At 42.5% G+C, this 27,802-nt stretch overlaps 1 protein-coding gene across 5 annotated transcripts in view; it reads right to left on the reverse strand.

Annotated features, from left to right (window-relative positions):
• ATXN3 (ataxin 3) overlaps positions 1-27,802 on the reverse strand; it is a 237,313-nt gene that overhangs the window by 132,637 nt on the left and 76,874 nt on the right. For all 5 annotated transcript variants that reach the window (XM_069208200.1, XM_069208199.1, XM_069208198.1 and 2 more), the window contains exons 4-6: positions 19,920-20,005; positions 18,352-18,418; positions 4,786-4,873 (exon numbers count right to left, since the gene is read on the reverse strand). In XM_069208200.1, the coding sequence (XP_069064301.1) occupies positions 4,786-4,873; positions 18,352-18,418; positions 19,920-20,005 (241 nt within the window). The remainder of the gene's footprint in view (positions 1-4,785; positions 4,874-18,351; positions 18,419-19,919; positions 20,006-27,802) is intronic.

Here is a 27,802-nt window from a genome sequence, read left to right on the forward strand (position 1 = left end):
ACAATTAATAAGTACCCCTGAAATAATAACATTCTAATTTAGGACCATGTGTCTATCTATTACCAAAGTTTCTCTTATAATAACTTACGTCCACTTCATAACAATCTCCCATCATCCCCAGGTCCACTCTTTAGTCAGTTTGTACGGAATATGAACTAATGCAGAGAAGCACATGCTTAGGTAAGGAAAGTACTAGATTCAAAGCAAAGCCAAAACATGGCTTTGTTCTCATAGCCATGGAAGGACCAACTACTTGCATTAATTTGCAGTTATCATGCTGTAAAGGTTACAGAATAACAACTGTGCTTAATAACCAAGAACAATTTGTATAATTAGCAGCACTACACATCTCTTACCAGATGAGTAGTGCTGTTAAGCTCTAACAATCTTCCAAAACCAGACAAAGATTATTCATTACATTGGATTTAATAGTTCCCGGTTTCTTTTTCTCACTCTCAACTTAGCCTTATCTAACCCAAATTGGATTACCGCTGCCCTCAATGTCATAACCCCAGTAACTAACAGGACTAATAACAACAAGAAGCAGTCTCAAGCCATGGTTTAATTAATCTTTGAGGGCACGGAAACAAGGCTGTAGAAGGCAGGGAAGGAAACGGTGCAAGAACTATGATGCTAATGAAAAAACTAACTATAAAGACTGCTTAACAGAATATAAAAAGTTATCCTTCGTGAACAAATCTAATCATTTTTCCAAACAAATTAGACTGGCAGGCGATTCTAACAAAACCCTTTACAGGGCTATAAAAAAAAATAATTAACTATAACTTCTCAGGTTTTCTTAGCAGTCAATAATTACGTTTTTTGTAATTCTTTAACCTGCTTTTTTCAAGAGAAGGTTATTACTATTTTTTACCAATTTACTCACTTGGGTTAGGATGGGGCCTGTCAAGGCAACCCGCCTAGCGTATCTCTAGAGACAAGAGGCCATCTGGAGCAGTTTAAGGTTCCATCTTGGGTTCAGTCACAAAAAATCATGTTGGGCATTACCTCTGGCTTTCCACAGGATCGTATAATCTGGCAAATGGCCTAAAAAATGTTAGTGTCACATTTAGTCAATATATTCACTGCCGTGTTTCACTCAGGGTTTTTTTCCTACTGCTTGGAAGCAGGCCTTGTTTCTTCCTCTACTGAAAAAGTAACTTCAATATGCTAAAATCAAACAACTATTGCCCCATCTCTCAGCTCCCACTTCTGGCAAAACTGGTGGAAAAAGTGATGAATGACCAACTTAGTTGCTTTATTGAAAATCAGCATCTTCTTAATGACACACAATTTGGCTTTAGGAAAGGCCATAGTACATAATCAGCCTAATTGGTGGCCACTGAAAAAATCAGACTTGCCCTGGATGGAGGAGGGTTTTGATCCTCTTAGTCCTTTCAGTGGCTTTTGATACTGTAAACCACGAATGCTAATGGATAGGATCTGCAGCATGGGGATTGCTGGTCAGGCCGCTATGCTATTACAGTCCTTTCCTTCTGGTCATCTTCAATCTGCAGCATTAGGAGACTTCACCTCAGAGCTGTATACTTTGCCATGTGGAGTGACGCAGGGCTCTTTTCTGAGCCTTACGCCGTTTAATCTGTATGTCTCTCCACTGGCCGCTCTTATCAAATCCTTTGGATCTGCATTGGCTTCATATGCCGACAACACACAGATCGTGGTCTCCACTGCCAAAGGTGATATTCGCTCTAGCGAGCTTTTCAGAAACAGCATGAGTGAGGTTAGCAAATGGCTGGACCAAAGCTGCCTCAAACTTAACTCATCAGAAACTGAGGTTATCTTGTTTGGCAACAAGGTGTCTTTTTGGTCCCCCGTGGGATCTGGGGATGGTCCCTACCCGTGTTGATAAGGAGGGAAATCTTGGGGTTATCCTGGATCGTGACTTGAATCACAAAAGCCAAGTGAACAAGGTCACTTCCTCTTCTTTTCAATCGATAAGACTGGTCAATAAAATTAGGAGGTACATAACTTTTGCCTTGTTAAAAACAGTTGTCATTGCCCTCGTTTTGGCCAGACTAGATTACTGCAACAGTTTGTATCTCGGTCTGGCTAAGAAATCTCTGACCAAACTTCAAACTGTGCAAAATGAAGCTGCAAGGTTTCTGCGATCAATCCCTAAAAGGCAGTCTGCAAAAAAGGCCATCAGTAAGTTACAATGGTTGCCAGTAAAACAACGGATTGTTTTTAAAGCACTATGTCTAGCCTATAAGAACCTTAATGCGCGGGGACCCAGCTATTTCAAACAAAAGTTGAGAAGATACGTTCCAGGAAGAATCTTATGTCCTGCTTCTGCCATAAATTTGGTGGTGCCTCCCTTTAAATGCTCCTCCTGGGGCGGCAGAAGCTTTTTGAGATTCACGGCCTCTCATTGGAATCAGCTTCCTGTTGGTATAGTCTGCCGCCTCACTGTCTCTTTTTAGAAAATCTTTACAGACCTGGCTTTTCATTAAAATAATGGTTAGGGGTGGTTGCTCTCCTTCTTTAATTCCTGCTTGGTGCCTAGTCACCCTCGGGTATTTTTTGTGCTTTATAAATATTTTCTTTCATTCATTTATTATCTTCATCTTTGCTGAAGTTTCACATAACACCTGCTTCAACTGCACCTTCCTCAGACCTGCACATGTCTGAGTTTCCATCTGACACAGGTTGATCATTGTCCTACAATTTCTGCATCCTTCTCTTTCCTATAAATTCACTACTCTCAGCCTGTTCACCTTCTCTTAAACCATCAACTTGTTTTGGCCGATTGACTTTTTCTGTTGTACTATGGTGTTGTACGGGATATTTTTTTGTAAATGAAAATTATTCCGCAGCACTTTGTCACCGTGTGTTGGTTTAGCAGCCCTACAACACAAACTACTGAATGTATTTGTGGCTGGCCAAAAATTAAGTATCATATAGTAAAGAGTTTATTAAAGTTAAAGATGAGTTACATATTACTGAATTGTGTTGAGGAAGGTTCTACCTTTGGAAATGAGAGAAACAATAGTTAATCTTGCATAGAGCAGGCATTTAGGGAAGAATCTGAAAAAGAGCAGAGTAAGTGAGAGCTAGTGATGGCCCGTAATGGAAGGCATAGGTGAGAAGTCAGTGAGTGATTACCTGCAATGTGAGAGCTGTGGCAAATCAGAAGTGTTGGGAATTCTCAGGATTTCCGGTCAATGTCCCATATCAGCTGGGGTTCAAACTAAGAATGAATAAAGTTAGACCATCCGATTTGCTCTTTGCCTCAGATTTATAGTGGTGGTAGATGGCTACAAACCTTAATGGGCCACAGTGAAGTGTGTGTGTTCTGTGACTCTTAGCGTAGTTTTGGAGTTTTTAAAGAATGAATTCACAAAGAGCGGCATACCAAAGACCATTAAAATGGAGTTTTGGAGTGATGTTGGTGATGCACGTCACAAGACAGCCCTATATTCACGACAAGCCTGGATCAGCAGAGAGAATGAACAGAATTGTGAAAAGTAGTGCACAAAGGGCAGCGGCAAGCAGACTGTCTTAAGAAAAAACTGTGACACTCTAATCCCCACCGCATCCATCCCATCCCTTGCGTTTCCCCTTTTGCCTGCTTGAAAGGTAGAATAACGGGGCCTATCTTCAACCAAATCTGGTTAGGAATGGGTAAAAGGAGGGGAAGTTTACCAAATAAGGACTGAGGTAGGATTAAAAAGCACTAAGAGACGGACAAATCATACAATTAAACAACCTTTACTTTAAAAAAAAAAAAAAAAAAAAAAAAAAAAAAGTAAAAATAAAGAAATTGGAGATGACGTGCTACAGAAGAAACCAAGGGCCTGATTTAGAGTTTGGGGAATGGGATACTCCATCACAAATGTGAAAAATATCCTGTCTGCCTTATTACAAGTGCTGCTTGATATAATGCATTTCTAATATGGCAAACAGGATATCATTTAGGTTTATGACTGAGTAACCCGTCCCGAGCTCTAAATCAGGTCCCAAGATGTGTGAAGAAAGGGCAGCTGGCTTTTATGGTACCCCTCACCACAGTCAATAAGAAAAGAAAGGTTGCAAATGTAGAAATGGATATTTGAAGGCGGTCAGGAATAGCAAGATAGAAGGGATAGTTCTAAAGTTAAGATGGGTCAAGTTATGGATGACTTTAACGCAAAGGATGTCTCTCGATTCAGGAGGTTGCTAACATGGTTGAGGGATTATATAAATTATTAGTTAGGAAAGATTGTGTAGGCTGTTGGGCTAACTATTTTAGATATATGGTGTGCAGGATGTCAAAAATGTCTAAGTAATATTTAACATGTATTAAGTTAGTTTCTCTTTCTTTAGTTTGTGCTTTTTTTGTGTTCTACTTTTTCGATATAGCTAGAAGGGTATGTTGTGCTTTCTTTACTTGTGTTCCCATGTTCAGGATAGAATATGAAACTAGAACATAGTAGGGTCATCTCTAGATGGGATACAATGAAATTATTGACCTTCACTGGTGGGGTTCCTACTTCCAAGTAAAAAGCAGTTTATCAACATTTTGTAGATTTGTGGTTCTTTAGTGAGCACCCACTGATATGGACGCTTTCCTGTAGATGTGTTTTACTGGACTTTTAAGTTAGGTATACCTAGCAGGTATGATTGCAGGCACAATGAGTAGCTGTCGGCACAGTTTACAAAGCTTAATGTTCCATCGAGATCATCTCTAGATTTGCAATACATCATGTCTGATTTCAAATATAACCAAAGGGATGGCAATACTTTATTCTGATTCCTGTTTTTTTAGCAGTACAGTTTTCATATTACCTTCTTGTTGTAGCTGGGCCAAGAAAAGTGCAAGGTAAGTATCTGATATTAACTCTGGACCCGTCAAGAGAGAATTCAAGTTAAACCACTGAAAGAATGAAGGGAATATTTTATTTACACTGAAGCAAGATTACCAATAAAACATTCACATACAAAAATTTATTTCTGTAATAGCGGCCAAACGGACACACAGTGCAAAGGCAGCAAATTTAACAAGAATGTACAAGAGATCAATAAAAAGAGCAGACATGTGGAGGGAGTAACTTCATTGTTGGCTAGCGGAGCTGCTGGTGTATGAATGGTTTCGGCTCATGGCTGAGGTGTGTTACAGCTTATTGTTGTTTCTGAAAGTTTGGAAAGTACCTGCACATTTTCATATGAAAATATGTTTGGATCACACCTTGGAACATCTTTAACATTATATGCCCATTTTCAAAGGTAACCTATTTTTTGCCTCTTTTCATTAGGATTTTTACTGCAAATGTTGTTACTTGTTTTGACCTATCAAATGCTTAGTTCAAAGATGATACGGTATCCTTTGCAACTGGTCTATGTAAAGCATTCTAATACCTTTCCGATCTTGATTTTTTGGCTTTGTAGATATCCTACAAAGAATCGGGAAGCAGAAGGCATGACAAATTTGCATATCCTCGATCTTGCATAATTGTGACATAATTCTCAAGATGCCATTGTCCTTGATCTGGCCATGAATAGAGTGGTTAGAGTAAGCCAATGAGTTTCCCATGACAGACACCTTTCCTTGACTTAGGGATACGCAGTAGATACCACTGTACTGAGGTAATCTGAATGATTAAGACTGTGGGTACCGATTAGGCACAGAACTACTACCTTGTTGTACAAGGAAGACACTAGATCAGTAACTACCCTCCACAATTTACTTCGATAGAGAATAAGGCAGGCTCACATATTCATTCAAACAAGTGGGAGTGAAGAACAAGTTACTGACCTTCGTTAACGCATTAAATGGTAGAGACAGGATCTAGCCACAAATTCCTTACTTGAGAATATCTTCCCCAGATGCGAGCCTGGATCCAGAAGCCTTTTTCCCATAGTACACATACGCATCGGAAATGGGCATCGCACGACTCCGTGTCGACGTCATTCACCAGGTGTGATGTTAGCAGAGTCTAAATAACCCCCTTGTCGACGTTAGTTTCTTCTGTGACTATATTACACGCTCCGAGTGTAGAGTCACACAAGAAACTGCCCTTTGAAATAGCATGGTAGCACAAAAGACACCCGTGTCAAATAATCATTGCATTCTCAATTGAAGGTGTTAATTTCTATAACAAAATCTTCTGAGACCAAAGAGAACTACGCTTGCAGAGCAGGGAGAATCGTTAAGGAATCTGTGGTTAGAGCCTGTCTCTACTAGATAATGCATTGACCAAAGTAAGTAACTTGTTCATCTGATAGAGACATCAAGCCGCAGATTCCTTACTTAGGCATCGGACACCAAAGTCATAGAAACCCAGGAGGAGGAAATGTGAACTGAGATCTCCCAAAAAAGTATTTAAGTACCAGTCTAGAACAAGAGAAGAAGACCGGACAATCAGTGAAAGAACTGTGTAAATGGCCACAGTAATAAAAAGTAAAAAAAAAATTAATAGCATGGAGATAGCATCATCATGATTAATACCTTTAAAATCTGTCATTAGAACAAATCCGGTCTAGAATAATTAAAAAAGACGACGGAGTCAAAACAATGTAGGTGAGCCCTAACATATTTCAAGACGTAAAATTTGGGGGAGGAACCACAGATAAGGAGTCATAAACATTCAAAAACGTGGAATAAAGAAATCCAAGTTCACATGACCAATCAGTATTAAAGGCAAACTAACAAAATGAATATTAAGCTATTTGCTCCCTTACAGGGATCTAAACCCATGCATTAGCTCCCCAAAAGTACTGTGGAAAGAACCACAACAATTAAAGTAATGAAGACGAAGAAAACATGGGTAAGAAACACTAATCATGACCATACAACAGTATTTCCAAATGAACTGGTGAAGATATATCGATTTGTTGTTATATCTAGATGTAGGAAGTTGGCTCTGTATGTGCTATTTCAAAGTAAGGAATAGCATGCACAGAGTCCAAGGGTTCCCCTTAGAGGTAAGATAGTGGCAAAAAGAGATAATACTAATGCTCTATTTTGTGGTAGTGTGGTCGAGCAGTAGGCTTATCAAAGGAGTAGTGTTAAGCATTTGTTGTACATACACACAGGCAATAAATGAGGAACACACACTCAGAGACAAATCCAGCCAATAGGTTTTGTTATAGAAAAATATCTTTTCTTAGTTTATTTTAAGAACCACAGGTTCAAATTCTACATGTAATATCTCATTTGAAAGGTATTGCAGGTAAGTACTTTAGGAACTTTGAATCATTACATTAGCATGTATACTTTTTACATAAAACACAATAAGCTGTTTTAAAAGTGGACAGTGCAATTTTCACAGTTCCTGGGGGAGGTAAAGTATTGTTAGGTTTCACAGGTAAGTAAGTCACTTACAGGTTTTAGTTCTTGGTCCAAGGTAGCCCACCGTTGGGGGTTCAGAGCAACCCCAAAGTCACCACACCAGCAGCTCAGGGCCGGTCAGGTGCAGAGGTCAAAGAGGTGCCCAAAACACATAGGCTTCAATGGAGAGAAGGGGGTGCCCCGGTTCCAGTCTGCCGGCAGGTAAGTACCCGCGTCTTCGGAGGGCAGACCAGGGGGGTTTTGTAGGGCACCGGGGGGGACACAAGTCAGCACAAAAAGTACACCCTCAGCAGCGCGGGGGCGGCCGGGTGCAGTGTGCAAACACGCGTCGGGTTTTCAATGGTTTCCTATGAGAGACCAAGGGGTCTCTTCAGCGATGCAGGCAGGCAAGGGGGGGGGCTCCTCGGGGTAGCCACCACCTGGGCAAGGGAGAGGTCCTCCTGGGGGTCACTCCTGCACAGGAGTTCCGTTCCTTTAGGTGCTGGGGGCTGCGGGTGCAGGGTCTTTTCCAGCCGTCGGGAAATGGAGTTCAGGCAGTTGCGGTCAGGGGGAGCCTCGGGATTCCCTCTGCAGGCGTCGCTGTGGGGGCTCAGGGGGGACAACTTTGGTTACTCACAGTCTTGCAGTCGCCGGAGGGTCCTCCCTGAGGTGTTGGTTCTCCACCAGTCGAGTCGGGGTCGCCGGGTGCAGTGTTGCAAGTCTCACGCTTCTTGCGGGGATTTGCAGGGGTCTTTAAATCTGTTCCTTGAAACAAAGTTGCAGTTCTTTTGGAGCAGTGCCGCTGTCCTCTGGAGTTTCTTGTCTTTCTTGAAGCAGGGCAGTCCTCAGAGGATTCAGAGGTCGCTGGTCCCTTGGAAAGCGTCGCTGGAGCAGGTTTCTTTGGAAGGCAGGAGACAGGCCGGTAAGTCTGGGGCCAAAGCAGTTGGTGTCTTCTGTTCTTCCTCGGCAGGGGTTTTTCAGCTCAGCAGTCCTCTTCTTCTTGTTAGTTGCAGGAATCTAAATTCTTAGGTTCAGGGGAGCCCTTAAATACTAAATTTAAGGGCGTGTTTAGGTCTGGGGGGTTAGTAGCCAATGGCTACTAGCCCTGAGGGTGGGTACACCCTCTTTGTGCCTCCTCCCAAGGGGAGGGGGTCACATCCCTAATCCTATTGGGGGAATCCTCCATCTGCAAGATGGAGGATTTCTAAAAGTTAGAGTCACTTCAGCTCAGGACACCTTAGGGGCTGTCCTGACTGGTCAGTGACTCCTCCTTGTTTTTCTCATTATTTTCTACGGCCTTGCCGCCAAAAGTGGGGGCCGTGGCCGGAGGGGGCGGGCAACTCCACTAGCTGGAGTGTCCTGCTGTGCTGGCACAAAGGGGTGAGCCTTTGAGGCTCACCGCCAGGTGTGACAGCTCCTGCCTGGGGGAGTTGTTAGCATCTCCACCCAGTGCAGGCTTTGTTACTGGCCTCAGAGTGACAAAGGCACTCTCCCCATGGGGCCAGCAACATGTCTCGGTTGTGGCAGGCTGCTGGAACCAGTCAGCCTACACAGATAGTCGGTTAAGGTTTCAGGGGGCACCTCTAAGGTGCCCTCTGTGGTGCATTTTACAATAAAATGTACACTGGCATCAGTGTGCATTTATTGTGCTGAGAAGTTTGATACCAAACTTCCCAGTTTTCAGTGTAGCCATTATGGTGCTCTGGAGTTCATGTAAAAAAGACTCCCAGACCATATACTCTTATGGCTACCCTGCACTTACAATGTCCAAGGTATTGCTTAGACACTGTAGGGGCACCGTGCTCATGCACTGGTGCCCTCACCTATGGTATAGTGCACCCTGCCTTAGGGCTGTAAGGCCTACTAGAGGGGTGACTTATCTATACCTGCATAGGCAGTGAGAGGCTGGCATGGCACCCTGAGGGGAGTGCCATGTCGACTTACTCGTTTTGTTCTCACCAGCACACACAAGCTGGCAAGCAGTGTGTCTGTGCTAAGTGAGGAGTCTCCAGGGTGGCATAAGACATGCTGCAGCCCTTAGAGACCTTCCTTGGCATCAGGGCCCTTGGTACCAGGGGTACCATATACAAGGGACTTATCTGGATGCCAGGGTGTGCCAATCGTGGATACAAAAGTACAGGTTAGGGAAAGAACACTGGTGCTGGGGCCTGGTTAGCAGGCCTCAGCACACTTTCAATTCAAAACATAGCATCAGCAAAGGCAAAAAGTCAGGGGGTAACCATGCCAAGGAGGCATTTCCTTACAGTAGACCACCCCACCCCCCCCAAAAAATGTAAATATTTAGGCTGGACCCTGGGATGGGGTTCCCGGTCCCGAAATCGCCTGGGGAGGATGGGCCATGGGGGTATGGTTGGTATAAGAGTTGGCCACAGGGACTGGCCACAGGCCAGGCTCGGCAGCCAAGGGCTGCCACACACAGCCGAAGGCTGTGCATGGTGGTGGCCGCATAAATGTATAGTAAAGAAAATTACTTGACATAAAAAATAAAAAAAAGTAGAAATTCACTGGAAAAAAACAAAGGTTACAGGGACGTTATAGTAAGACTCACATTTTAAACGTACAAAACCATAGAAATTCACCTGTTATAGTTAGAGTTATATCAAGTAATTACAACTCGTGCCCTATGGCAACTATAACTCGCGCCCTCGCCATGCACTGCTAATTATCCCATAAATGACAGCGCTTGTGACATCTTTGATAACATCATTTATAATGTCACTGTAACATCTGCAGTAAATTTATTGTTCAGATAACTGTTCATGTCGGGGGCGTGAGTTGTAGTTACCATAGGGCATGAGTTATAGTTACTTGAGATAACTATAACAGGTGAATTTGTATGGTATGGTACGTTTAAAATGTGAACCTAACGATGATGTCCCTGTAACCTTTTCTTTTTTAAGTGAATATATATTATTTTTTTAAACTGAATAAAACAACAAGTATGAAAAAGAGACATTGGTAGTGTGGCAGAAACAAAGGCGAGGATGACTGTTATAATGATTAAGATTTATCCATAGAAGAACTAGAAAAAGTGTCAATGACATAAAACCAGAAAATTTAAAAGATTCTGAAAGAAAAAGAATCGGTCCGATTTTGTATATTCTATCTTATGACAACACTTCTCAAAGTGCGAACCCAACCTACAATAACTAGAGTCAGGTAAACACTGAAAACAGTTGCACCTAGATGAGGTATTAACATATAACCTGTTAAAGCACAACAGATATAAATATCTTCATAGAGAAGAAGTAGTACCCCTGAAGAGGGTAAAACCCTTCTGAGAAGAAGGAAGTATTGAATGCAAATGCCAAGTGCAGAACTACTAAAGAGTCAATAATATTAATTATTCTATACAATAGACCGAATAGAAGCTACAGAGAGATACACCTCAATGAAGACCCATGATAAACTGATAAAAGCCAGGAAAAGAAAAGAATAATATTTAAATACATGTTGACATCATCCAAATGTCTACACCAAAGTATAGAAAATCCATCAAACTGTGATGGTCATCTAATTTAAAACCTTTTAAACACCAAACAAGGAAAGTCTTAAAGTCCTCAAGAAGATACTTTCTTGTTTCCAAAGTATCCAAATTACCAAAAGTAGAAAAAGTGACACTACTGTATCATGGGTAAAACAGATGTACACCACAATTAGTGTAGATAACCAGCTACCTTATTTGACAGTACAAAAAGGACGTAGTAAACAGACACTGTTTACTGTACAGTGCTGTAGAATCCTTATAAAGAAACCTCTTCATAAGAACCGAGATTAAGCAATATACTGACACTCCCAAGGAAATGTTAATATTACAAGTTCCCTATATGAGATGCTAGTATAATTCCATATTCTCACAAGTGAGAAAAACTAGTATGGCAAAGACCATAAAGGGAACAACTCTTAAGCACAAGCTTTTCTACAGAGTAAATTAAACAGTATCATCTTTAAATCATGTGTATTGAAAAGTGAGAACCCTCTAAGAGGCGGTTATTGACAAGCATTAAGTGGAAAGTAAAAACTTTACACCAAGTAATGACAATAATGAAAGTAGCCTTGAACATCAGGCATGACAAGCCCCATAGAGTTCCAGGGCACTATACACCCCAATAATAATATAAGGAAAAATTGCACCTGCCAAAAGCAGAACACCTACTGGGTGCAACAATTAGGTTGTAACAGATATGGGGCCAGATGTATCAAGCGTTTTTGCATTCGCAAACGGCGCGAATGTCCGTTTGCGAATGCAACAATGCGTTTTACGATGTATGAAAGGCATTTACAGTGGGAAAATAAGAAATCGCAAAAATAGCGAATTTTTGCAAATGAGACACGAGTTGGCGGGTCGCAAATAGCGATATGATTTACCGAATCGCTTTTTGCAAAACGCTAATTGTGACACAGAATAGCGAATTGCAGATAGCGATCTCCTTAATCGTGCAGCTATATGTGAGATGCAGATTGCGACACGCAAAAACGGATTCGCAATGCGATGTAGTAAAAAATTGCAAATTACGATTATTCCCAGACTGGCCATTTGCTCATCCAATTTACCATGAACTGAAACCAGGTGGTAACCAGGTGCAACCTATATAAAGAGGCCCAGAATGCCTCAGCCCCTCTTCCACAATGGCTGCACTCTACGTCATGGCGAGGAGAATGAGGATCTTGCCAGGTTTGAGGAGAGAGAGGAGGAGACAGGAGAGCATTTTCAGAGTGCGCAAAACCCTTTTTAACCAGACTGAGGGGGAAATTTATGATAAGTACAGGTTAAGCTCAGCCATGATACTTGACTTGATAGCTCAGCTACAACCCATGCTGCAGCGCACAACACACAGGACCAATAGCATTCCCACCCATGTGCAGGTATTATGCTCCCTGCACCTACTAGCCTCAGGGAGCTATCAAGGGGTCATAGCAGCAGCTGGAGGGGTATCACAGAGTGCCCTCTCTAGATTTTTAAACACATTTCTCAATGCCATGCTGAGCAGAATACAACTGTACATAAGATTCCCCAACACCCCACAGGCATTACAACAAACTAAAGTTAATTTTTACCAGATAGCACAGTTCCCACATGTACTAGGTGCCATTGATGGGACACATGTAGCAATCTGTTCACCATCGGCCACCGAGTATGTGTATCGCAACCGTAAAAAACATCTTTCTATGAACATACAGGTGATATGCAATGCCTCCTACATCATTACCGATCTCGTGGCCAGATACCCAGGGAGCACACATGACTCCTACATCTTCACCACAGCGGGATACACACAAGACTGCTAGCTTGGGATTTTGGGGAAGGATATCTACTAGGTAGTTTGATAGTTCAGAATAATGCATTGATGTAAGCATGACGTCAGACAGCAAATATATTCATTTTACTCTCTGTGCATTCAGGAGACAGTGCCTATGCAGTGCGCACCTATATGCTAACGCCCTACCTGAGCCCTGCCACTCCAGCAGAGAGGAGGTACAATGCTGCAGAGAGGAGGTACAATGCTGCACATAGGGTTACCCGCAATATGGTGGAGCGCACTTTTGGGCTGCTGAAGAGCCGTTTCGGGTGCATCCATAGGAGTGGAGGTGCACTAAAGTAATGCCCTGAGACAACATGAAAAATTGTGGCCACGTGCCATCCTGCACAACATAGCAACCACAAAGGGCATACCAATGGAACTCACGGAGACAGACTCAGATGAGGATGATGATCCCTTACCACCCCTTCTACCAGCAGACAGGACCAGTGCAGCAGAAGGCAGGCAAAGACGTGTACAGCGACAGATGCCATCGAACTATGTATTTCAGTAGTTAGCATCTTTATTACCTTGACTTCATGTAAACAATGTGTCATTAGAACATAGCTATTCACAATGGGCAGGCATGAACTATTAACAGTGTCACACTATTAGCATCATAGCATGACATTATTTCTACATGTAGAGGTGGTCCCCTGTAGCCCTCAACATCACTTCTTACGTCCACGCACTCTACTTGAGTGCTCAGTGCCCTCACTGGCACCTCTAGTAGCAGGTTCACCTGCAGTACTGAGTCTGGCACTGCGATGCTTCGTATCAATCACAGGGACTGTCAGACTGCTGAGGCTAGAGGACTCCTCACTGTCACCAACACCCAGTTCGCTGGTTGTGGCACTGCGTGCTGTTTGCATGGCATCCACTACGTTGGTAATTTGCACCAGTCCCTGTGCAATGTCCCGACTGCAATGTGCCATCTCCACCTGCGTGGCAACAGCACGCTGTGATATCTGGGCAGTTGAACCTGCAAGCCGATTGATGATCTACAGAAGCCATCAAACTTTGCCAAATATTGGTGATGGCGCCTGCGCTGGCTGACGCGCTCCTGCCATATCTCAGTGAATAGTTCCCCAATTGCCTGTGTCAACTCCTTGGTGTTTTTAACTCTTTGCTGCCCCTCAATCAGGGTCCCCAAGGGCTTGTTTTGCAACCCCATACACAAACTGACTGTGCAGGGACTTCAAATGTTTGCATTGCAGGCGTTGCACCTTCAGCATGGAAGCTTCCAGGCAGCCAAAGATTGATGGGTCCACTCCTTCTTCTGTGCCCTGTCTGCCTGCATCGTGGCACCTCCTGAGGGGAGATGACTGATGCTGGCGCTGGTGCACGGACTGCTGTCTTCCTGTGGGACTCGCCTCTGGTGGTGGTGTGGGTTCATGTTCTGGCATCTCATCTGAGTCCAGGATGTACTCTGGCAGTGGTAACACCCTTGCCCTGCGTCTAGTCGGTACAATACTGTAGGACTCGCTGGTATTTGAGTCTGACTGTGGCTGTGTTTCTGCTTCCCCCACTTTTTCAGATCCTGCAGCAGCAGGGACAGAGTCATCTGCAAGGACAATGTCAAGCATGTTAGTTCTAGCATCTGTCACAGATTTCCACAGTGTTGCTTTACATGTACAATTAAATTGTGTCACCCTGAGTCATTTGTGGTGTTTCTCTATGTGGCTGCCCACTATCTTGCTATTTATGTTGTGTATTCACCTTCATGTTGTGTACTACCACTCCCATAAGGCACTGTTGTGTTGTATGTAAGATGTGACATGGACTACTTTTCACTGTGCATCATGTTCTATTTCCTAAGGGGCATGTGTACATGCACATGTGGGTATACACATAATTACTGGCCTTACCTTTGCTGGTGCTGGGTGTCCCTGAGGTGTCAATGTCAGTTACACCACTGACAGCTTCTGGCAGCAATGTGGACTCCACCAAGTCTTCCACAGGGGTGTGGGTGGATGGTCTGCCTCCGGTGCTCCTTGCCTCCCTAAGCCTGCTGGCCACCCTCTCCTTGGCACGGGACCGCAAGGCGTACCATCGCTTGCGTATCTCCTCCACAAACCGCTGCACAACACCCACTGCACATATTTTTGTCTGGATGTCAGACCAGAGTTTCCGCTTCTCACTCTCAAGTACTTGGAGTGAGGTCTTGCCAAAGTCTATCATGGTTCCCAACAACCTCCTCAATGAGCACCTCCAATTCTTTCTCACTGAATTTCCGCTTCCTCTTCCTGTCTCCCTTCTCATTCCCTTTGCCAGCATTGGCCATGTTGCAGTTTGATCCTGGCTCCCTCACAATGCTGATTCCCTGGTGCTGGGCTGTGTGTCTCTCACTGCTCCTAAGGATGTGGCATCTGGAATCAGCATGGGCTGACTCTCTTCCTACTTGTGATGTCATCAGCCTGTTCCGGTTTGGCGTTTTCGCTATTTGCGATTTTCAGTTACCGAATCGCAAAATTTTTTGCAATTCGGTATTTGAATCTCGCAAATAGCGTTTGCGAATTTTAGAAAAAAGCTATTGCCGATTTTGAAATTTGATACATCGCGTTATGCAATTCTAAAATTGCGATTTCTTAAAATTCGAAATTTGGAAATTGCTACCTGGAATCTTGATACATATGGCCCATGGAACTTAAAATTTCTCACAGCCCTGCCGAAGCATGGCTCGTCTGTAGAATAAGTTAGAACAAATAACACCTTACTAGACAGTACAGGAGTTGTGAACTAGACCAGAAGGTAGAGAGGAAACAAGCTAATTCGCTGCTCCACCCCTACTGTCACAAAAATGCGTTAAAGCTGAGTCCGCCTGTGAACCAAATAAATGGGCACCATAAAACGTCATGTCAAGCAATGTGGTTTGGACTGGCTCTGCAAATCCTGAGGTAAGTAGCCAGACACTACGGTGTAATGCAACTGAGGAAGCCATAGCGCGACCCACAGAGTCAGTGGTATCTGTACCACAGCAAATTATTAGTGTAGGTGCTTGCTGGCCATCTTGAACCATAGGATTAAGAGTGCTCCTGATTTCTTCCGGACTCGTAGATAAGATGTTCGCTAATAAGTCTGATAAAGAATGAAGGAAACTTCCAACAATATAAGTGGTATTCACAGAGCATAGAGCCGAACTTGTGGAGGAAAAAATAAGCCTGACACTGATGTCAAGACTCCTGGACTCTCTATCAGATGGGGCATGTGGGAGAGACTTAATATCATGGGAGGTCAAAGTGGCCCATGCCACCAAACTTCGATGAGTAGGATATCTTATTAGACAAGCAGGATCGCCAGGGACAGGTTGTGCCTGTAGAATAAAGCCCAGTCAACAGGGGCCCTTGTATCAGGCTTAGCCCAAGCCCCTAAAAAACAAAATGAAGGGCTTCGCTGTAAGGAAGCATTGGCTCAACCCCTGTTTGGCTTGGATGGAGGACATCAATTAGGGGTCCTGAAGCTAGTTCCACTGAAGAAAGAGTCAGATCCAACACTACCACAACCCTTTTCAGCATGTCTGCAAAAGAGCAGCTCGTCTCCATAGCAAGTGCAGGAGTCCCAAAGCTGGAGAAGAATCCAAGCCACAGTTAACCAGCTGTCCTCTCTATGAGGCTCAAACTCCTCTACCGCCTCGCTACCATCTCCCTCAGCAGGATAAACATGAGGGGACTCTTGTGGAGGAAGTTCAGGGATAACAGGCACGACTGGCACCATACCTGACATCAACTTCCACTTCAGATAGACAGAAGGATTTGACTTCTATCGGGCCACCAGCGGAGTCGTCCAAGTAGGATGATCAGATACTGGCACCGAAAGGGGAAAACCCAAAGGGCTGTGCATCGACACCGTAATGGCTACGTCAACTGATGCTGAAGGCCTAACTGAAGCCGAGGGCGAACCCGGCAGCGTGGACACAGTCAAGGAATTTTACACCTCCTTATGACACACATGCACCCCAGAGGAAGGGGATTCACCAAAGACAGCGTGAAGGGAAGAGTAATATTAACACATTTGGTCAACAGTAGCCTCATTCCCTGGAAAGGGAGGGAGATACGGGATAGACTAAGACCTTGTTTTCCCAACTGAGGAATGGTGGGAGGTCATATGCAGTGAAGTCGGCAACTTTCATGACTTCGACTGCTTGCATTGAGACCAACATTTTGACGTCGATGGAGAATGGTGTCCACGAATACAACTCCTTGAGCGGAAGTCAGTTCGAGAAGGAGAACTTCTTCAATGCTAACGCAGAACCTTCGGCTAAAGCTGCCAACAGGAGTCTCATTCTACGGCATCATGGTGCTCGCCCGGGCACCACACACAAATCGAGAGGGGGGTACGTAGCTGACATTTGTCATCCAGAGGACCTACAGGGTTTGAACCCTGAAGACGTGGAAAAAGCACACTGTTCCAGACAACGAAAAAGTTGAGGTGGGCTGCAATGGCTCAACTACTGTTACCAGATCCACAATGCAAGCGCGGGAAAGAAGGAACTGATGTCGGCGCATCGGCAAGGGTGTTACAGGGACTCTGCTGATGTCACATCTGGGGGACAACATTGATACTACTTCGTGCAACGCCCTCTTTCGACACGCAGACGTGCTATGGGAAAAAAGATTCCGGATCCAGACTCGTACCTGGGGAAGATATTCTAAAGTAAGGAATCTGCGGCTAGATGCCTCTATCAGATACAGTGATCACTGTCCAGCAGGACTGAGAGTTTGGTGGGACCCAACTCTACCGTTAAACAGTGACTATGGAACAAGATGAAGTTGGAACGGCAAAAGGCGATTACTCCGCACCATGAATGTGCCTTCCCCTGTGATTCCCTTGCCAATCAGATTAAATGGAATAAAGCAAAGGTTATCACACAAAATACGCTTTAAGAGTACTCTATAGGTATGAAAATTCAGGTCAGCAACCACACACAATATTAGAGATCAGTTGAAGGAGTAAATGTCACAGATGTGTGCATCTTGACTACTGAGCCTAGCCCATATCAAAAAAATCACGTAAGTATAGTAAGAGTCTGGGAGTTTCTCCTCTACAACTAAATACTGTATTTTATGTGATAAAGCACAGAAACCCTCTAGTATCTATTTGTGTGCACATTTTAAATTACTCATAGATCTTGCTGGCTAAAACCAATGGTTAGTAAATCTAATCACAACAGGTTTTGCACTTTGTCGGAAAAATATCTATGTTGCACAGAACTGAGTTACAGAATATCTGTGGACAATGAGCTATTAAATTATATTCCAGTGAATGAAGTTTTATTATAAGTGATGCTGTACAATCACATATGCCCCACAAATGAGCTATTATTTTTATAATATTTGTAGGTTTTAAACTAATAACATGGGCATTATTCTTATACTCAAATTGCACAGTGCAATTTATAGAATGTAAATAATCCCCAAATCGTCCAAACTAGAATTTTATTTGCTTAGATATTTAATTGTGACTGTTACAAACCGTTTAGTAATCGTGACATACTATGCAGACACAGACACAAATAACATGAAAACTAACACATACAACCAATCTCTTAGCTCAATCATCTTTAGAACCATGAAATGTCAAGCTTAACCTAAACATTGCACACCTTCACCTTTTCAATTTGAGATGAAATTTGCCAAGTTCGCCAAAAGGACAGGGCAACCTACCTTATAAAAATTACCATAACAGAGAAATAAAACAGCAAAAAGTTAACTTTAAAATAACTATTTCATGACAAAGCAAACAGTTTCAAAAAATATGCATTACCTGTTTTCCTATCTTTCGAACAGTAAACCAGTGCTCCTTATAATTACAAATGAATGCTCTTTCATCTCTAAACAGAAAAAGAAGACAACAAACACCAAATTATGCTATCTTTTAAACACCCGTAGTTCAGAATTCAACATGCTTAACACCATATTATGTGAGAAAAAGGCTGTAAACGCAAAAAAAAAAAAAAAAAAAAAAGAGATATTTGGGCCTCTTTAATGGGTTTTCAGCTGTTAAAAATGTAAACCACATGGATATTAATAAAAAAACAGAATACCTTTGTAAAGGTCACCTCCACACCAACAATTACTTTAGCGGTGCACTGGGAAAAATGCTACTGCCTTTGATACTTCATATATTCTATGATTAAAAAAATAACGGTGCCATTTCCTGATCGTGTTCACAAACAGAAATACATTTTTCAGAGAAAAAAAGAGCCTTACATTCACATGTAGACGTGTCCCTTTTACCGGTGTCACAAGTGTAACTAGCCCCTTTCCAATCCTTTCACTGCACGTCTATGTAAAAAGTCAGGACTTCTAATACCTGAACAATGCAAATGCAGATACTTTGGAACTCAATCTAAGTATACTTCCAACATATACTTTGTAAAAATATTTACAGAGGACAAGTGCCACAGTATAAAAATTCAGGTTACATGGCATAGTCTACAAAACAAGTAAAAAGAAAATGCTGGAGCAACAGAAAATGAGAACCTTAATGGAGATGAGCTGGAAGTGTCTTTGGCAACATTTTCAATATAGTGGATTTTTCATTGAAAGGAAGAAAATAAGGAAACTACCACTTGAATAAAACACTAAGGATGAGCCCAAATAACCCTCTTCTGTGGTTAAAATGCCAGCTGAAAGATTCCATATTCATGCAAATCTAAAAGGGCTCATCCAACCCACTAAAAAGAGTACAATTCCATTCAATACAGCCATCTTGAAAACAAAAATGCAGAGAGGACATTCAACATTTTAAACACTTTTCTCCGGATTTCAATATTCAAACACCAATCACGCAAAAAAAGCAAAACAGATAACACCTACAAGTCAGAGTAATACTTTTTAAAATTATTCTCATATATACAAACTGACAAAAATCACATAGGAAGCGATGCCCATTTCTATCAGTGCACAGCTCTAAATGTTTTGCCACATCTTTCCAATTAATCTTTGACAAAATGGAGTATGAACTGCAGTCAATTTTGTAGTGAAAGCACCAACAGCTGTAAAAAGATGCTGCTATATTTTTTTATTCAAAATGTAGTATTACCTCACAAACAGACAAACGGGACTATTAGAGGTGTTTATAAGAAAATAAAATGTACTCCTGTGATCTATGATAGGTTGTATTTCATTGTAATTCCATTGTAAACGAGACAACTTACATAATGAAGTTTAACAGTACTTGCTAAGTGTAAAGGGTGCAGTCTCCCTAAATATCATGTAAGACTTTAAACTTATTGCTAGGCCTAAACACATGTACTCACATTGCATATCTTTTCAACAGCCAAGCGGGTTCTACAAAATGAAAGGAAGGAACTCAAATAAGTTTCTTACATGGGATTTATTTGCAGGCTTTGATATTCCTGGCTATTGAAGAGTATCAATTCTAAACCCCACACTTCCAGGGCATTGCTGATCACCTGTCAAAACAAGCAGCATTTGTCATGAATGTAGTAAGATCTGGTACACAATAGTAACACAAAGAAAACATGACTTTTAAAAATGTTATGCAAAAGCAATAGCAAACTCTTAGCATTGCAATACTAATGTTACGCAAATTTAAAATTTCATTTCCCATTTGAAAAACCTGAAATGTAAAGAGTATGATTTTCAAACTCAATAGTACAACACCTAAGACTAAAATAATTCAAGAAATCCCAAATAAATAAAAAAAAATGCTAACTAAAGGCCCTCATGGAATAGAGCAACAAAAGCATAAGTATAAAAAAAATACTTGTTATTGTTAAAACTAGAAAGGATAAGTATTCGAGCATATCAGTGATGTGCAGATCTCCCAACCAGCATAGTGAACCATGCCCATGTTATTCCTGTGTTTGATTTTAACCATTTTTACTGCAGTGAACTTGTACTGGTAGTACGCGATCTATCTTGGAAACAGCAATAAAGTCACATCTGACTAGCAGTTACCAATGAATACTTTCTGAATGCCTAGTAATGTTCTGATTGTCAAGCGTTGAGGAAATAGCAGCATGAGCGAATTGTCTCTGAACTCCATCCACACCACCACCTCAGCATTAACTCTTTACATACTAAGTTTAACATGCTCAGCTTCCTCTGTGACACTAATGCTTATCTAAGTGCAACTGGTAATCAAGAAACTATAAATGTTCTACCTTCCTGGATGCTTCCATTGGAACGGGAATGACCCTTGCACGATGGACAGTCATGCTCACATGTTTTTAGTGCCCAACTTCAAGTACATGGTATCCTAGTTTTTAGGTAGCGCGCACAAGCGCTTTGACCTATTGTAAGTATTGTGCGCTTAACCCACGCCCACCTCATGCCCATCATTTTTATTTGTTCATGGGCTTGCCTTTCAAAAATTACTTGAGGTCACTGGTAAATGCTTTACATTTGTTGCGTCTTGGGCCGGTTTGGTTACCGCCTTGGACACCGACCCTGTTACAGGGATAATGCACAGTTGCCGATACACTTCAGCGTGGGAAAACTACTTTTTTCTTTTGTCTGCGCTTCGTGGCTGCCATAGAGCTCAGAGCACAAACTCAATCAGCGGTATAGTTTTTACATTATACGCACTCTGATCTACTTAGTACACTTTCTTGGCAGCAGGCATATTAACCCTGTGCACTACCTTATGATAACTCCAAGCTTGCACTAGACAAAAGTACATTCTCTTGGCTGCCATGGCACTCACAGCGCGAACTCGATCAGAAGTATTGTTTTTACATAATATGCAATCTGATCTACTTAGTACAAGTTCTTTGCAGTAGACATATTAACCCTGTGTGCTACCTTATGATGCCTCCAAACTTTCACTAGACTAAAGTACATTCTCTTTGCTGCCATGGCACTGAAAGCGTGAACTTGATAGGCAGTATCGTTTTTACCTTACATGCACTTTGTAATGTGCCTAGTACACATTCTTTGCAGCAAGCAGATTAACCATGTGCGCTATCTGATGATTCCAAGCTTCTCCTAGACGAAAGTATGTTCTCTCTCCAGTAAGGCCATAAGTCGCCAGAGTTATTTTGACATTGTTACATTACATGCACTTTGTGATTTGCCTAGTACATGTTCTTTGCAGCAGCCACATTAACCCTGTGTGCTACCTTATGATGGCTCCAGGCCTTCTTCTAGACCAGTGGTCTTCAAACTTGTTAATGCTACGCCCCCCCACCTCCGTGGGAAAAAATAAATCGTGCCCCGATGTTTCATAACTATTCTATTAAGTTGGCAATGTTTAATTAAGTCTAGACTTATTTAAACATTGCAGTTAAGTTATGTTACCTTTTTACAAATGCAATAAAAAAAGTTCTGCTCAAAACAAAGCACTATTATATGCATAATCCATCTTTTGGCCAGGGCCTGGCACCCCCCCCCCCCTCTACCCCTTCCCCCCCCCCCAATCACTTGAGGTCCCCCTATGAGGGCACACCCCCCAGTTTGAAGACCCCTGCTCTAGACAAAAGTAAGTTCTCTCTCCAGAAAGAACATGAACCCTATTGCACTACCTTATGAGTTCAAACTTCCACTACACAAAAGTACATTCCCTTTCCAAAAAGAACATCAATCGCCAGAGTTATTTTGACATTTCCACATTATATGCATTGGTCTGCTTAGTACACGTTCTTTGCAGCACACACATTCATTCTGGGACTAGAAGTTTTATTTTTATAATGTGATACAAGCTGGAATTCAGCCTTTGGAGCAGTATTCGGAGAGCTGTCAAGCTCCCTAGTTCGATGCGTGATTCACTCATTTAGTTTATGTTCCAGCTTTGCATTCTGGGACTTGTAGTTTTAATTTTATAACAATACAAGCTGTGAATACAAAGCAGAAAACTGACTAGATGAACTATGCATGTTTGAGTCTGTGAAACTTGAACTATGTGTTCGTGTATTCAGAAAACTAACCTCGAGGAGAGCTTACAATTGATTATGCTGTACAATGGTCAATATTTTACTGACTGAGGATCACTAATATTATGTGGCTCTCCTTAAGCGTGTGAAAAATCATAGACATTTTATTCAACTCCCCAAACTACAGTAAAAGGACAGTGATCCAGTAAGCATGCATTCTTGCGAGTACAATTATTTATTCATTGCTCCACAGGCAATGTCACCTGTGCCAAATGCCAATTAAATATGTTTTGCACCTTGGAGTAGTGTATGTTTTAAGGGCCTTATTTAAAAAAATATTCCTTTAGGCCTGCTAGTCCTTTAGTTATATGCAGGCCTACTGAAATTATGTTGCAAAAAGAATAAAAATATGCAGCAGGGGTGACCAATTAAAGTGGCAAAAAAAGTTCAGTTATGCATTGACAATGTCAATGGCTCCAACTCAATGAAATGCAAGACCTATTGCATTGCAAATGCGTCTTGAATTTGGTAATAGTGACACCCTGACCGAGTGTGTGTGCAGAGGCCTAGGTCTGTCCTGCAACAGGAATAAGGCTCTGAACTTCTCCTGCAACCCGGAGGGGAGCACACACAAAGAATGCCTTCAGACTACTATCCCTGTTGTGAGTTTAGCATACAGACCTGTGGTACGCTATCACCACATTTTGTGAATCCATACTGTGAGCAGACCTTTTTATTTGTGCACTACAGTAGAGGCCTACTGGCCAACTCAGTTTTCCACTTCATCTGCTAACCCAAATCCCAGCTATAGCATCGCAAGTGTATGTTGTGCATTTGTGTATGTAGTCTGTGTGGTACATACATTGTGTGTACATGAGTCTGAGTAATGGAACCCTGAAGAATCAATTTTGGATACCCTTGGCCTAGCATTTCGCACAAGGTAACTGTGAGGTTGCTTTCTCAGACAGTACAAGTGTACTACTGACACCCCTGAAGCTAGAGGGAGGAGACCTGAGCACCTAAGTTGGGATAGAAGAGAGAATGCAACTCTGGAAATTGAATTAGGCCTGTTGCGGTTAGGGGCTTCTGATTAGTTTTCCTTCTGATCGGGTTTCCTATACCATTGCCTTTTGGTAGTTCATGGGGGGTGAAGGGGGAGGCTGCAGTCTATGTGTGAAAGGAGAATGGGGCTCTTTAGGAAAGGCCCAGTCTTTTGTCTTTGCATGCGAACGCTTTCAGTTGGTTGCTCAAATCTAGGTGCAGGACCCTCACACCTCTTTGTGCTTCTGCCGTGGGTGCCCCAGGCTGGAGACAATCATGCTGCAGGAAGCATCATTTAACACAAATGCTGTGTCTTGAGAGCAGCCTAAAAAAGACACGTGAAAGGAGAACCAGCCCAATCTAGTCTTGAAGCTGCAGCCAGGGGATCCACAACTTCTGAGTGCCAGTGGTCAGACTGGCCTAACAAGGCAATCTGGCAGTGCCAGAGGCGTTCATCTCACTGGTCAGTGTGGAACATTTTGTGGTCATTTGTGGGTCTGTTTATGTTCTGGTAACCAGGTTTTTACTTTTGATTTCCCTGCTATTACCACACATTGCCTGGGGCAAGCATAAATGCAGGCAGTCCTCTGTACACCTATACAGCGTGTCTTTGTAAGTTCAAAACTGCCCATTGTGCAAATGTGGGCCACTTTTTAACTACCTGATTCACTAATTGCAGACACTTTTATTTTAGTCCCCGGGCCTACTTTCTGTTCTGTCCCAGTCCAAACATGTAGTTCATAAAAGTGAAACGCGCCTACCCCACTTGTTGTTCCAGTTTAAAGTCCTCAACTGCCTTGCAAGGAAGTGCTCGATGGAGTATTTAGGGGACTAAAACGCAACTAGAGCTGGTGTCCACCTGACAGTCAACATCTCAGAGATGAGGTGATGTGTGGCACTATCCTAATCGGACGAGAAGGCACCAATAATGAAACATGACAGTATTAAACCGTAAGTGAGGTGTCTTCGAATACCTTTTGTTATCTGTGGTGTTAAGAAGTTCAACTAAGGGAATGAGCATACGCATACAAACCCATACAACTATTTTTGGTAGATGTGGTTTTGCTAGTGAAAATGTGTGTGGGAATCATCTCTCTCTTTAGTTTTATTTAAGTTTAAAGATAAGAGGGCATTTCCAAGTCTGACCCCTTGCTTGAAGAACAGTATATTTGTACCAAAGTGTCTAAAGGGCAGCCTACTTGCTGAAAGTGGGAAGGAGTTTGCCAACCCAATAAGAGTAACTGTCAAGGATAAGCGAGGTACAGCAGGTCCCCACTGCTGGCAGGACTTACAGAAGATGTGGTCTGTGGAGATGTGATGTGTACACTCTGGTGCCTGCAGGCCAACTGTCTAGCTGGAAGTGGGAACCATGACGACTTGACCTGAGATCAATAAAGCTCGATTGGGACTGTGATCTGAGACCAAACTGGCCTCTAAGTGGCCATAAGGCCCATAGAGTGCACAGCCTCTGTGTTGCTGTAAAGCCCAGAAGGTTGGCCTGTGCATGTCCATATTGCCCCAAAGATGATCGGCCTGTTTATGGCTGTGTTGCCTATGAGATCAGTTTGTGCATGGTCACACTACAAGAAGGTGATCGGTCTGCGTGCAGAGCCCACCTGTTCCGCACCAAAATCAAGCCTTCCCTGCGGATCAAAAGCACTGCCTGTTTGACCGCCACCAGCGAGCAATGGAGACATGCAGGAATACTTTAAGTGTGGGCGGAGAGGTCTGCACCTGAGCTGAAAATATACTACTGCCCTAATCCCAGAGGGTGATCACCTACCCGTTAAGTGGGAGAGGAAAAGGCTGGAAGAGATCGCAGATGCACGTGAAGACAAGCCCAGCAGTGTGCCGGAGCCTAAATAATGCTGTTGCCTGTGTTTAAGTGTAGTATTTGTTCTAGTATGTACTAAAGTACTTTTCTTTCTTGAAAAATAAGCAGTGGGTTGGACATTCAGTTATCGTGATGCTGTGCAACCCCTCCCCCGCACTACATCCCTGAGGACCCTGAGACTGCTCACCATCACTGAGAGTTAACAACTGGAAGGGTTATACTTGGTCCAGTTTGCAGAACCATAGTAGGACACACCCCTGGACATCAGAGCAAATTAGCTCAGTCCCCACGGCTTAGGCCCAGTAGGCCCCGCTTGCCTTCTGGCCCTCTGAATGGGGTCTGACAGTTTCTGTTACAATCAGGTTAGCACGGTTAGCTTGTTGGTTCTCGACTGTACTCACGTTTGATGTTTTGTTTACACTTTCGGTTACCACCCTTTTGGAAACAAGTAAAACAACACATACAACTACAAAAATATGATTCAATGTCCCAATACTTCAACACCAGGATAGAAGGAAGAAAAGGAAGAAAAATGAACTTTAAAAAACCTAGCTGGCACTCCCATACCATGCCCACCATAACTACACAAAGAACCTTACTTTTTCCTTGTTTTTCAACTACACAAATATGACACTTCTTGTAAAAAATTACAAACAAAGTAAGTATAATACTATGAAGTTGACCCCTGAACTGTTTAACGCTTACAGAATTGATCACAAGGTCAAACAGTACAACAAGTCAGACAGTGAGCAAGGATTATGCTGAACATTATTGGTTGTAGAAACTCTTTCGTACATTGTTACCTCTTTGCAGTAAAAGTGTGAGTTCTTTCAGCTAATTTTTTCTCATTACTGGGAGAATGTATTAATCCTTAACAAAGGGAGGAAGGAAAATGTCACTTACCCAGTGTACAGCTGTTCGTGGCATTAGTCGCTGCAGATTCACATGCTGTGCATAGTCCGCCGTCTGGTGTTGGGTCGGAGTGTTACAAGTTGTTTTTCTTCGAAGAAGTCTTTTCGAGTCACGAGACCGAGGGACTCCTCCCACTTCGGTTCCATTGCGCATGGGCGTCGACTCCATCTTAGATTGTTTTCCCCGCAGAGGGTGAAGTAGGAGTTGTGTATGCTAATAACAGTGCCCATGCAATGGAATAAATACGTATGTACAAAATGAAGGTTTAATGTAATATATTTACAAATGTACAAATGTTCAAGATCTACTTCTAAACGGCTACAGGCTCCCGGGGAGGAGGGTGGGCGCATGTGAATCTGCAGCGACTAATGCCACGAACAGATGTACACTGGGTAAGTGACATTTTCCGTTCGGTGGCATGTGTAGCTGCAGATACACATGCTGTGCATAGACTAGTAAGCAGTTATCTCCCCAAAAGCGGTGGTTCAGCCTGTAGGAGTGGAAGTAGTTTGAAATAAAGTTCTTAGTACGGCTTGACCTACTGTGGCCTGTTGTGCAGATAACACATCTACACAGTAGTGTTTAGTAAATGTATGAGGCGTAGACCATGTTGCTGCCTTACATATTTCGGTCATTGGAATATTTCCTAGAAAGGCCATGGTAGCACCTTTCTTTCTGGTTGAGTGTGCCTTTGGTGTAATAGGCAGCTCTCTCTTTGCTTTAAGATAGCAGGTTTGAATACACTTAACTATCCACCTAGCAATGCCTTGTTTTGAAATTTGACTTCCTGTATGAGGTTTTTGAAAGGCAATAAATAGTTGTTTTGTTTTTCTAATTAGTTTTGTTCTGTCAATGTAGTACATTAGTGCTCTTTTGATGTCTAATGTATGTAGTGCTCTTTCAGCTACAGAATCTGGCTGTGGGAAGAACACTGGTAATTCTACTGTTTGATTTAAGTGGAACGGTGAGATAACCTTTGGTAAATATTTTGGATTTGTCCTTGGAACTACTTTATTTTTATGTATTTGAATAAATGGTTCTTGTATGGTAAATGCTTGAATCTCACTCACTCTTCTTAGAGATGTGATGGCAATCAAAAATGCAACTTTCCACGTTAAGTATTGCATTTCACAAGAATGCATGGGCTCGAAAGGTGGACCCATGAGTCTTGTTAAGACAATGTTGAGGTTCCATGAAGGAACAGGTGGTGTTCTTGGTGGTATAATTCTCTTTAGGCCTTCCATAAATGCTTTAATGACTGGTATTCTAAATAGTGAAGTTGAATGAGTAATTTGCAGGTAAGCTGATATTGCGGTGAGATGTATCTTTATGGAAGAGAAAGCTAGATTTGATTTTTGCAAATGTAGTAAATATCCTACTATATCTTTTGGAGATGCGTGTAATGGCTGAATTTGATTATTATGGCAGTAATACACAAATCTTTTCCACTTATTTGCATAGCAGTGTCTAGTGGTAGGTTTCCTAGCTTGTCTTATGACCTCCATACATTCTTGTGTGAGGTCTAAGTGTCAGAATTCTAGGATTTCAGGAGCCAAATTGCTAGATTCAAAGATGCTGGATTTGGATGT

This window comes from Pleurodeles waltl, chromosome 9 (assembly GCF_031143425.1).
Source record: "Pleurodeles waltl isolate 20211129_DDA chromosome 9, aPleWal1.hap1.20221129, whole genome shotgun sequence".
Lineage (NCBI taxonomy): Eukaryota > Metazoa > Chordata > Amphibia > Caudata > Salamandridae > Pleurodeles > Pleurodeles waltl.